The following is a 12,938-nucleotide window of genomic DNA, read 5'->3' as shown; positions in this document are numbered from 1 at the left end:
AGTGGATGCTTCTGCAATAAAACTTAAATCAGGCACTTGGCATGGCAGAAAAGAAAAGCCAACCCTCGGAGCTTACACCATAAGACACTTAAATTCTCTATGGCTCCTTTTTCCCACCTGTAGAGTGGGGATGACGATAATACTAGTATCTACCCTAGAGGGCTGTGGTGAGGCATACTTGATGTGTCTGGCATATGAAATGGTCCAGCAGTGCTGGGCACAGGGACGCTGGGTGGCTCAGTCCATTAAGTGCTTGCCTTCTGCTCAGGTCATGATCCTCAAGGTCCTGGGATTGAGCCCCACATCAGGTTCTCTGCTCAGTGGGGAGCCTGCTTCTCCCTTTCCCTCTGATCCTCCTCCCACTCGAGCTCTCTCTCTCTCTCTCTCTCTCTGTCTCAAATAAATAAATACCTAAAAAAAATAAAGCAGTGCCCGACACAGAGTAACTAGGGAACAGAAGATATTGTTATGATCATTACTTTTATTGGTAGAAGAATCGAGGGAAAGTTGTACCGTGTAGCGTAATGGGAGAGAATAACAAATGGAACTAAAAAATATCCATTGGCTTTGGCAATATGAAGGTCATTAATACACTAAGGAATAATAATTCCAGGGAAGTTGTGGGTGGAAGCTAAATGGCCATGAGTGAATGGAATATAAGTAAGTAAAGGCATCAGAGTAGCAAAAAGAGCAACAGGACAGAAAAGTGAGACTAAGATCAAATGCATGTTTACATGGGAATTTGGCATATGTAAGTCAGCAGGGAAAGAATGGACTATTCAAGAGAATGTGCTGGAAAAATAGGCCATCCATCAGGAAAAAATAAAATGAGACCATCCCACACAAACACTAGGCACAAAAATAGATTCCAGATGGATTAAAAACAAATTCTAAAAATATAAGGAGAAAATATAGAAGGTTTTTATAGCTTTAGGGATAGAGAAGGTTTTTCTAATTGTGGCACAAAATCCCAAAGCCATGTAAGAAATGACCGACACATTTAAACTTACTAAAATTAGAAAAAAAAAACCCTTTGCATACTGAAAGATGCTATAAACAAAAGACAAACTACAAACAGGGAGAAGATATTTGCAACCTATGTCACAGACAAATGATTCTTCTGAAGTGTGAAAAGAGCTTCTCCAGTTCAGTGAGAAATAAACAGGTAACTGACAGAAGGGGGGGTGGGGAGGTATACAAATTGACAACTAACCTACAAACCCAGACTCATCCCACAGTCACCAGTGTTTAGGGAAGAGCGAAATGAAACAAAGAAATATTTTTTATCCATCAGAGTTGCAAAAATAAGAGACAAAGAGACAATGGCTGCTAACACCAGCTAATTTCATTCATGTTGCTGGGGAATGTAACTGGATACAGATGTTTTAAAGGGCAGATGTGGTGGGACCTATTAAAATCTTAAATGTGACTACCTTATGATCCAGCAATTCCACTTGTAGGAATACAGCCGAGGGAAACAATTGCACACGTTCATGAAAAACATACAGAAAGGGTGTTCACTGCAGCATTGGATATGGAATAAAAAAAAATTCGTAAGCACCTGAAATTTCCACCAATAGAGCAGCTAAATGAGCTATGGTACAACCGTACCATGGAATACGTTTGGCAGTTAAAAAAAAGGCAAATCTGTGTACACTCATGTGGGGATGTTATTAAGTGAAAAGAGATGTAGCAGAGTGATAATGATACACCGATCATGATGCCATTTGTATAAGCCCACCCTTCCCAATGAAACACCAAACACCGCCCCTCCCACATAAATGCAGAGAAAAAGATCTGCGAGGTGAACAAACAAACTGAAATTGTAGTTACGTCCAAGGAGGGGAGATGGAGTCCCAGGTTGGGTATAGAGATTACTACAAAAATAAATATAAACTTAAAAAAAAAAAAGTCGCTCCTGACCTCTACACACTGCCTTATCTCTTTTTCCCAGTTCAGGAAAGCTTTTTAAAGGAGTGGTCTACACCCACTTTATGTGTTGTTGTTTTTTTTAAGATTATATTTATTTATCTGACAGACAGAGATCACAAGTAGGCAGAGAGGCAGGCAGAGAGAGAGGGGGAGGCAGACTCCCCCGCTGAGCAGAGAGCCCGATGCGGTGCTTGATCCCAGGACCCTGGGATCGTGACCTGAGCTGAAGGCAGAGGCTTAACCCACTGAGCCACCCAGGCGCCCCCACTTTATCTGTTTTTGAGGCTGAGAGAGAGAGGGTGAGGGCTTGAACGGGAATGGAAGCTTCGAGGACAGAGAGGAGGATGCAGGTATGAGAGAAAGAATCCACAACACCTAGTAACCTAGTTGATGTGGGGGATCTAGTTCAGTTGATAATATTACACTAAATGTCAACTGTGTGCCAGATACATGTGAGGTGCCTGGGATACTAAGAAATAAGGAAGTTGTGGTTTGGTGGAAGGGACTAATACGTAGCCTACAAATTCTACACAGTGTAGTGAGTACCGTAACAAAGGCACATGGAGAGAGCTGTGGGGAAAAGTGTAGCCATCAGCAGAGCACATTTGGGGTTTAAGGTGGGGAGTAGGGGGTCAGGAATGGCTGAGCTAAGTCTAGAAATCTTGTGGGATGCGCACAAGTGGCATACTGTGGGTATTTGGTACCTATCTGTCGAGTGAATGAAACATACATTCATGGGGAAAAGAAAATTTTAATAATACCTCTAAGGTTTTATCTTTCAAGACCAAATGGATCCACTGAACGTTGTTAATGAGGATGCCAATGAAGGTAGAAAACAGTCTACGATGTGTCGGAGACTGAATGAGAATGAATGAATGATTCTTTCCAGAAGATCTCCATTTACCCATTAAATATTTATTGAACTTCTATTATATGCCAGGCCCTATGGTAGGTGCAGAAGACAAGCTCTGTTCCTGAGGGAACAAAAGGCATAGGGCAGTAGTTGGAGAGAAATGTGTGGTTGAGGGGGGTTGGGTTGAGGAAAGATCTTTCTTTTGAGATGAGGGAAGAGTTCAGCATATTTACAGGTTGAAGAGTCAGTCGGGGGCGAGGACCCTGTAGATGAAACAAGATTCTCAAAGAGCCTGAAAGGAATGAGAGCGAGTACCTGGAGGGTGATGGGCCTGCACACGATGAGACGAGAGGGCGGTCGGGAAGGGCTGATTCCGTTTTAGAGGGGAGAGACTGTGGCAGGAAATTGCGCTGCTGTGAGGCTGGTGGCCCCAGTTTTGTTGGTAATGTTGCAGCTGAGACACCTCTTGAAAGTGGAGATGTCACACGCGAGCAAGTTTTGGAGCTCGAGGAAAGCAGTGAAAGTTTGGAAGGGTCCGTGGAGGCCATGGGAAGGCAGCCAGTCAAGGTCAAGGTTGCTCTGTCTGAGGTTGGAGGCCGTGGCTTTGAGTGCCAAGACTTTTGTGATGGCCTCTAGCTAACTTCACCAGCCTCTGTGTGGGAGCAGAGGGCAGATCCCGAAATGTTTTCAGCGCAGCAATTTGCTGGCCCACTAGGGTGGAGGGGAGATGAAGGCGTTGATAAAAGAGTGTTTCAGTTAATCAGTCATGAGGTTCGGCCTGGGTGGAGAAGGAGATGAGGCCAGCGAGGGGCTCATTGCCGGTGAGACAGTAGAGAGGTCAGGGTACCCTAAGAGTCCGTGAGGCAAAAGGTCAGGTGGAGGAGGACCCAAGGTGTAAGAGGGTTGGAAAGGTGAGAGGTCATGGTCAGAGAGCAGGGAGTTAGAGGATGTCTTGGGGGAAGCTGATGTGGCCAATGGTAAGGTGTGTCGGTGGCTGAAGCAGACGGAGCCCGAGAGTTGTAGAGTTTGCACAATCAGGGAATAAAGAGGCTGAAGTCTGACGGGTTGTCCAGGAGCACACTGCTGACTGCTGTCACCCAGACTGGGAGAGAGACCGCGTGGGTCAGGCACCGCCAGAAGACGACAGAATAGGTCTCGGGCGAAAAAAAGGTTTTACGCTGAGGTAGAGGAGGAATTGTCTCGAGGTGGCACCGGGAGCTGCAGGAAGGCCCACCCTGCTGACCCCAAGGCACACAGGCTGTGGGAGAGGACTTCCAGGTGGGACCGGGGAGTCTGCAGTTCCTATAAGCCCGCACGTTCGGCTCTGACCTTGTGCCTCCTTGGTGTTGCTGGCTGAGACGATTGTGTCAAGCACACTGTGTGTGACCGGGCCTTGTAGGGTTCTGGTTGTGGGGGCGCTCCGATGGCTGTGGCTACGCAGAGGACGGCACATGGGAGAGGGAAGAGACTGGGGTGACCTGGAGGTGTCTAGGAAGCGTCTAGGAAGGTGTTTAGGAAGCGTGACTGGGGGGCGGTGAGCACTGCAGCCGTGGAATGCACGAGACCACCCAAGGATCACATGTGTGCAATGTGTAGAATGACGGCAGAACATGGTCCAGGACGGAACCTTTGAGACAGGCCAATATTTAGGGTGAGTGAGAAAGAAGAGTTCTGGGGGCAGGAGAGAATGGCAGCAGGAAGCCAGAGGGCAGTGTTTCAGGAAGGGACTTGTCATCAGTGTCTAGAAAGATGATAGTTGAAAAGTGCTTGCTGAGGGCGCCTGGGTGGCTCAGTTGGTTGAGCAACTGCCTTCGGCTCAGGTCATGATCCTGGACTTCCAGGATCGAGTACCGCATTGGGCTCCCAGCTCCATGGGGAGTCTGCTTCTCCCTCTGACCTTCTCCTCTCTCATGCTCTCTCTCACTCATTCTCTGTCAAATAAATAAATAAGATCTTAAAAAAAAAAAAAAAAAGAAAAGTGCTTGCTGAGGGGTAGAATCATTAGTTTTCTAGAATACGGCTGTTTAAGAAACCCAAGGTAGTCATCTGGAAAACAATTCTAATGAATACCAGTGCAGTTAGGTAGCCATTTTTAAAAAAGATTTTATTTATTTGACAGAGAGAGAGATCACAAGTAGGCAGAGAGGCAGGCAGAGAGAGAGGGGGAAGCAGGCTCCCTACTGAGCAGGGAGCCCGATGAAGGGCTCGATCCCAGGACCCCGGAATCATGACCTGAGCTGAAGGCAGAGGGTTAACCCACTGAACCACCCAGGCGCCCCAATTGTCTTCCTTTTAGAGACTGAGTAATATTCCATTGTCTGGCTCTCCCCCATTTTGTTGATGGTTACTGGGTCGTTTTCATCTTTTGACAACTGTGAATAGTTCCTCCTTTCTGTACTAGCTCCCAGCTCCCTTGCCTTCTTCCTATTGCAAATCTCCTCAAGCTCATTTCTGCCTCTGGACCATTACCTTTGTTATTCCTCTCCGGAATGCTCTTCTCCCAGATTCTCCCTCTCTTATACCCATCCATGCAGTGCAGCTTAAAGGTCACATTGTCAGGGAAGCCTTCACGATCACTTTTTATCCCTATTATCGAAAGGAGTAAGAAGTAGCATCCAGACTAGGAATTGTTTTTTTTTAATATTTTTTAAAGTATTATCATCTATTTATTTAAGAGCGAGCATGAGCAGAGGGAGAGGGAGAAGCTGATGCTCCGTTGAGCAAGGAACCCAATGTACGGCTCAGGGCTCAATCCCAGGACCCTGGGATCATGACCTGAGCCGAAGGCAGATGCTTAACCGACTGAGCCCCCCGGGCGCCCCAGACCAGGAACTGTCCTGTGCCTTTGGACTTCTTAGCAATCTAGTGAGGTCTGTGGACTCATTCTTCAGATAACCGTCTTAAATACCTAAAATATGCCCATTATACTAACAATACACTTCCCGAAATATTTTCAATTTGTGAGTTGGTAACCCCTATTACTTTATTAGTTCCTGAAGTAATATCTACGTGCAGCTTGAATAACTATCATAATTTAGAAGGTGTGTAAGTATAACTGCTATTTTGAGCTGTTTGCAACAACTGTAATAGGAAGCAAAAGCATCAGTGATTTCTATTGACTGTGAAATCACAGATATTGCTAAAATTACTGTAGATCGTTACCTACATTTGTACTTGAAAAACCACTAAGCCTCGGTGAGGGCTCTGTGGAAATGATGTGGTTTTTTCCTACCCAAGTTGGTGGAATCTATGAATTCTCTCCATAGACCCCTTGGAAGTCTGTGGACCCCAGGTTAAGAGCTCCTGCCCTAAAATGTGAAAGACACGCAGTAGTGACGAGGAGGGGTGGGTTATGTTGGAACTGGGCTTTTTTGGAAGACTTTCTTTTAGAGAGCAAGAGGGCAAGTGTGCGCCTGCGTGCACATGAGCTGGGATGGGGGGCAGACGGAGAGACTCTCAAGCAGACTCCCTGCTGAGCGCAGAGGCTGTCTCGGGTCTCCATCTCAGGATCCTGACATCACGACTTGAGCCAAAACCAAAGTCAGACACCCGACCCACAGAGCCGCCCAGGTGCCCCTTAGAACTGGGTTTTGTAGCAGCTGGAAGCCATTGCAGGAGGCCGGGGAGTGATGAGTGGGAGAAGAAAGCTGCCTTCTCCATCATTCCACGGAACCTGGGTGTGAGACACAGAGAAATTTCCAGCTGAGAAGGCACATGAGGGAAGCCTTGTCTTTGAAGGGGAGTCGGGTATTGCCTGGGAGAAGGAAACATTTGTGCAGACACTGCCTGTGGGAGTGAGGGATTTGATTTATGGCAGACTGGAGGCCAGTGAGCACAGCAGAATGGGGTGGGGAATCCTTCCTATATTCTGGGTAAGTTGGACACCAAGGAGAAGGACAAAGATGAATCACCCAGGATTGGCCGGTTTGGCTGGTCTGATTCAGAGACTCCTAAGGGCCTGAGGCGGCAGCAGAAAGATAGGCCCAGGGCACCACCAGAGACTGAGGGGTGGGGGAGGGCGAGAAAAAACTCAAAACGCACTCTCTTCTTTCCTCCTCTGGTTCCTTTTGCAGAACAAAAAAAAACGAAGTTAAAAAAAAAGTTATGTTAAGGAGGGAAAAAAAAGAAGCAGTGCCATAATTTGATAATTCAAATGAGCCAATCATCCAAAAATTACTTAGAGAGGTCAAAGTGGTGCAACCCCCTCCCTTGCTCCTAATTCTTCAGGAACCTCCTAAGGACCTCAGCAACCAAGAGATTCTTGGATGCTGTTCGCCTTCAGAATGATGTTTGGCTCAGAAGGCTCAAAGGAAGGAAAAAAAAAAAGGATTTTATTTTTAGAATTTTCTCTGGGGCTCCAAGATACCTTGCACCTGGATCTCTTCTCTGTATGTAGTGCTCAGAATCTAGGATTTAGGGGTTCTTTTTTTTTTGTAAGCTATTTTCCCTTCTCTAGCAGGGGGATCTTTCAGAAAGGTTCCAGTTGGGAGCTGCGGCCGGTGGGAAGCATTGGCCGGGCCCTGCTCTCTTTGATTCTGTTTCTGTCTCTGCCAGCTCACCGAGCTGGGTTTGAGAACAAACTTCTGGCTTGGGTGGTGAGGCAGCGGACAGGCTGGTGGGGGGATGAGAGCAGAGGCAGAGCTGAAGCCACGCTGACCTAGTTAGAGCTGAGGCAGGCTGCAGAGGTGGCAGAAATGGCCCCAGAGAGAAGAGAGAAGCTTCCCAGGACAGGGAGGAACAGAGGACTGGCTCTGGTTTCAGACGCCCTGGCAAGACTTGGGGTCACAAAGGGGACTGTGTGTAGAGACTGTGAGCTGGGTGTGTGTGTGTGTGTGTACGTGTGTGGGGGTGGACAATCTTTACCAAATGTTGTCCACATGCTTAGATTTTAAAGTCATACTCTTGGAGGAAATGAAAACTGGAAAAATATGTGGACCTTAGGGGAGCTGGTGGGCAGTGCCATAAACCCAGTGAGACTGAGCAGAACCCAGGCTGTTCTGACAAGCTCCCCCCGCAGTGGGTCAAGGAGCGGTCCCAGCCCCCACCAGGTCCCCAGCTCCCACAGTAGGCACTGGGAGGAGACGCAGGGAGCACGGATGCGGAACCAACCTGGAGCACAGTCAGCCCACCCCCGGGACTGCCCGCGGGCCCCACGCTGCCTCAGGCCCCCATGGGGGAGAGAGGAGTGCCCTCTGTGGCCTCTGGCCCTCAGAGGGACAGTCTATTTGAGGGAACGGTCATCCTTGGCAAGTGATAGTAAGTGATCCGATAGCCTAATTATTATTATTATTATTATTATTATTATTATTATTTTATGCTCCGGTGTCAGAGAAGGGATTTCTGGCAAAAGTGGGGAAGGCTGTGTGGAAGAGGAGGTGGACAGTCCATGACCCTGAGGGGTGGGAGGGCAGGACTGGGATGAGAAGGGAGACGCGGGTGGTCTAGAGCGAAGGTACGCCTGGAGCAGAAGTTGGACCAAGGAGGTGGCGGGCCCGACGGGACAGGCAGGACGGTCGATGGGATATGGAGGAACCCAGCTGGATGGGGAGAGTCAGATGACCCAGGGCATTTTAAACTTTGAGAAGACACTGTCCTGAAAGTCCTGGTTTGGAAGCGGTCGGGCCACGTCCCTGCTCTCCCCCACCCCACCCCGCAGCTACAAGCCCATCGTGGAATTCATTGACGCCCAGTTCGAGGCTTACCTGCAGGAAGAGCTAAAGATCCGCAGGGTACTGCACACCTACCACGACTCCCGAATCCACGCCTGCTTGTACTTCATCGCCCCCACGGGCCACTCCCTGAAGTCTCTGGACCTCGTGACAATGAAGAAGCTGGACAGTAAGGTACGAAGGCAGGGGCGAGGGCGGGCGGGAGGACGGGCACACGGAAATCCCCCTTACCGGTCTCTCGGGCCATGCAGGTGCCAGATTGCAGAAGACGATCTGGGGCCTCCTCATCCTCCCCTTCATTCCCTGATCCTCCAGAGAGATGGTGTTGTTGATCCAGCACCCGCGTTGTATGCTTTGTGATCTGTTTTCCCGGCGAGGGGCATGGGTTTACCCTGAGCCATCTTTCTGCCCTGATCCCTCTGGGGGTTAAGGGTGGCTGCAAGCAAGATGGCCACCTGGGCCTAGGGGCTTAGCCTTTGGCAACGGAGAGGTGTTTTCTTCTTTGCCCCAAGATTAACTGGCCTGTTCGAGAATCGAACATGGCAAACTGGATTTTGAAAGTTACTATTTCTATTATCAGTAATAATTTTAGTAACAGCAGCTAATGTTTGCTAAATCCTCATTATATGCCAGTCTGAGGCAAGCACCCTCTGGACCGTCTCCTGGAATTCTCACAGCCCAGTAAGGCAAACACCGTCATTATCCCCCACTTACTGGAGGAGACACGGAGGCTCTAAGAGGTTAAGGGACTTGCCTGTTGTCATGCAGCTGGCTCCTGGCAGAGTCTAGATTCGAACTCGGATCCCTGGCACCATGTTCTGTGGCCTCCAGGCCCAAGAAAGGTGGCTGCGGGAATCAGTTGTGTCCTTCCCTGAAAGGAATTAAAAAATATAAGTCCCACGCCAGACGGAAATCAGACAAGAATTTGTCCTCTGAAAGGACTATTTACTGTACAAAAGAATAAAGGCAAGATTCCTTAAAAAAGCCTAATCCAATTTCCTTCTAACATTTCCTATGTGCCTGGCCCTGGGGCGAGTACCATATATGCATTATTTTATTTCATCCTTCCAAGAATCCAGGGTGATGGTTACCATTATACCCACTTCCTCACAAGAACACTGAGGCACAGAGAGCCAAGTAGCTTTCTGTAGGTCAGACAACTTGTAAGGAAGGGGTCCAGGATTTGGACCTGGCTGTCTCTGACTCCAAGGTATTTTATTTTGTGAAATTCTAATTTATATGCATTACTTAGTAGCCTATCCATGATAAAAAGACACTTTCAGCTCAAATCAAAATAGAAGCAAATTTTTCATTTTTTTGCCCCAGGATGCTCACCCCGCACGAGCACTGGGCTGCTCTGGAAAGGTCGCTATGCCCTGCGTGTCCTGTATGGGGCAGCAGAGAGCCACGCACCTGTGGCCTGGTGGGTGGGTTGGGTGGAGTTAATCAGCCTTTGGCACATGTTGGTCCTGAGTCCATGGGGACATGGTGGAAAGTGACAAGGAGAATTGGCTCTGTCTGCTGTTCCACCTTGGCAACGGCATTGACCCTCCCACCACCCCCCCGCTGCCCTGTGTCCTTCGAAGACTTCAAGGAGCGTACCTGTAGGGTCCCATCTTTCTCTGATCTGAGTGTGAAACTGGAGACAACCTTTGCGGGTACTCCTCAGATAAAGCATAAAGCAGGCTGGCTTCAGCCTCCAAGTGTAGAGCTCTTCCTGGGGCCCAAGGACTGTTGATGATGCTTCCCACCCCCTGCCCCAAGTCTGCTGGTGGCAACGCCTCTGCTCTGCACGTGAACCTGAGCCCAGGTGTGCTCTGTCTCACGAAGACACGTGCGTGTCACAATTCTTTACCTTCCCGCCGCAAAAGCCCTGTCCCTCCTTGGAGTCATTTCAAGGGCCAGGGTTCAGGTGGATTGAACCTTGGTGTGGCGTTAGGCCTTTGTCCTGCTGTTGGCAATTGGACATATCCACCTGCTTGCTTTGTGCAGAAATTAATCGCAAAACAGGCAGGGTAACTCTTGTTTGCTTGAGGTCTCAGATCATACCGGAGACTGAGAGGGTCCTCTCCCTCCAGCCGGGTTGGTTCATAAGTTTGCTGCTAGAAAGGAGGTGGGTCCCTAACACGCTGGGGCAAATCTGCCCTGGGTAGGTTGGAACAATTTACTGTTGACAAGGAGAGGCCCCCTGCCCTTCTTGTCAAGCACAGATTCCCAACTGTCATCTTTCTGATTGGAATCACTCAAGCAGTGACCTCGATATTAAGGTATCACACAGCTCATCGATTTGGAGCTGAGCTGGTTAAGACTGTGGAATTAGGAAGAAGGCCAAAGTTGGATCTGGATCCCAGTTCTGCTACTTACTGCTCTGTGGCCTTGGACAAGTTACCTAGCCCCTCTGTGCCTCAGTTTCTCATCGGTAAAGTGAGAGGGGTGTCTTCAAGATTAATTGTGTTAATCCATGTAAAGCACTTAGTTCAGCACACAGCACTGAGTAAGCGGCCCCCATCGTCATTTATTATGCTGTGATTTGGCTACAGAGGTGGCCAGTCCTGGGCTGGTGGTTTGAGCTCGTGGAAGTCCTCTGTCATGCTGCTATCGGTCGCAGATTACCAACAGAGATTCCGCTTTGCGCCTTCCTTCCCCAGGTGAACATCATCCCCATCATCGCCAAATCAGATGCCATTTCGAAGAGTGAGCTAACAAAGTTCAAAATCAAAATCACCAGCGAACTTGTCAGCAACGGGGTCCAGATCTACCAATTCCCTACAGATGATGAGTCAGTGGCAGAGATCAATGGAACCATGAACGTGAGTGTGGGCAGAGGGCTTCAACTTGCTGACCATTTGCTGCTTATTTTTATTATTTTTCTTCTTTAGAAAGATTTCATTTATTTATTTTTGCGAAAGAGCAAGAGAGCATGAGCAGGGGGGAATGGCAGGCAGAAGGAGAGGGAGAAGCAGGCTCCCTGCTGAGCAGGGAATCAGATGTGGGGCTCGATCCCAGAACCCTGGGATCATGACCTGAGCTGAAGGCAGACGTTTAACTGACTGAGCTTCCCAGGCGCCCCTATGTTTATTATGTTACAAACTAGTCGAACAACACCATTCATTTTACTGCAGTCAACTCTCCATCGTCTGCATCTCCGGTGTTTATGAGAAGGAATCCAGAACCCAAACAGCTCCTCTCCCTTATCCTTGGCTGCTTCAATGCCTCAGAGATGCAGAGATTAATAGCTAGAGACGGAGGGAGGGAAAGGCCAACTTTAGGAAGAGTCTGGAACCGAGGATTCGGACCTCTCCTTCCACCCTCCTCTTCGGTCTAAACCAGCCCTCCCCCCAAACCCCCGGGACTGCCAGAAAGGCAAACAGTCTTCCTCTCTGACCAAAACAATGCCATGACAACCACAGCAGGGAAAGCTGGTTGGCTTCCGAGACTCCGCATCATCGAGCCCTCTCCCCACCGAGGGAGGAAAAAATGACATCTAGCCTCCAATTTTTCTGGTGACTAGAGAAATGTTATTTTTAAGTTTCAGGGTGATGCTTTGCTTTATTAAGTGTGAATGAATAAAAAAAAAAAAGCGTCCCGACTTGCCATCTTTCCTCTCCTCTCCCACGTCACCACCCCCCCCCCAACCTAGAGGAATGCGTAATGAGCAAGGCAGGAGTCAGACATCTCTTCAAGCTTCTTTACAATGTGTTGATGCTGTTGCTGTGAACTTTTCAATGTTGTGATTTCAAGGAGACAGCTAATAGCTTTCAGAAAGCCTCTGCTTTGAGAACAGATTTTTTTTCTCTCTGTTGAGAGGCATCAGTTTTTCCTAATGACATAATGCCCGGGTATAGCCAGACTCAGGAAAGACTGGTAATAAAAGCCATTTTTAGAAAACTTTCCAGCTGCCACCGCCCCTGAGTTATCATTACGGTATCAGCTGCTACCTTCTAGAATTTGGCAAACAAATTAGCATAGCGGGGCGGCAAGTCATTGTGTCTGCCCGCCTTGCTGCCCATCGGTACCCCCGAGATGCGTTCGTTATTAGAAGGCCCTTAGAGGAGAAAGGTCATCCAACTTCCCAACTATAATGGATGTTCTGGAACTGGAATAGACTAAGTCATGCCAACTGGGTCACCCAACCTTTTTTTTTTTTTAATTTACTTTTAAAGATTTTGTTATTTTTATTTGTTTGAGAGAGAGACCGAGAACACAAGCAGGGGGAGCAGCACGCAGAGGGAGAGGAAAAACAGGCTCTTCGCTGAGCAGGGAGCCTGACTCGGGGCTTGATCCCAGGACCCTGAGATCATGACCCAAGCTGAAGGCAGACGCTTTACTGACTGAGCCACCCAGGCACCCCCATCCAACCCTTCAAAATATACTGAGAGGAATGCAAGGTAGACACGAGACAGGAAAGGTACTGAATCTGAGAACAGACTCCCAAGAGGAGGCTTGAGAGCTTCTCAGAGTTTTTGGAGACTGGATGTCTGATG

At 48.4% G+C, this 12,938-nt stretch overlaps 1 protein-coding gene across 7 annotated transcripts in view; it reads left to right on the top strand.

Annotated features, from left to right (window-relative positions):
• SEPTIN6 (septin 6) overlaps window positions 1-12,938 on the top strand; it is a 61,950-nt gene that overhangs the window by 28,150 nt on the left and 20,862 nt on the right. For all 7 annotated transcript variants that reach the window (XM_032882279.1, XM_032882278.1, XM_032882276.1 and 4 more), the window contains 2 exons: window positions 8,442-8,628; window positions 11,103-11,264. In XM_032882279.1, coding sequence (XP_032738170.1) covers window positions 8,442-8,628; window positions 11,103-11,264 — 349 coding nt within the window. The remainder of the gene's footprint in view (window positions 1-8,441; window positions 8,629-11,102; window positions 11,265-12,938) is intronic.

This window comes from Lontra canadensis, unplaced genomic scaffold (assembly GCF_010015895.1).
Source record: "Lontra canadensis isolate GAN:19392208 unplaced genomic scaffold, GSC_riverotter_1.0 scaffold81, whole genome shotgun sequence".
Classification (NCBI taxonomy): Eukaryota; Metazoa; Chordata; class Mammalia; order Carnivora; family Mustelidae; genus Lontra; species Lontra canadensis.
The sequence above is the reverse complement of the archived record's forward strand: the minus strand, read 5'-3'. Positions and strand labels throughout refer to the sequence as shown.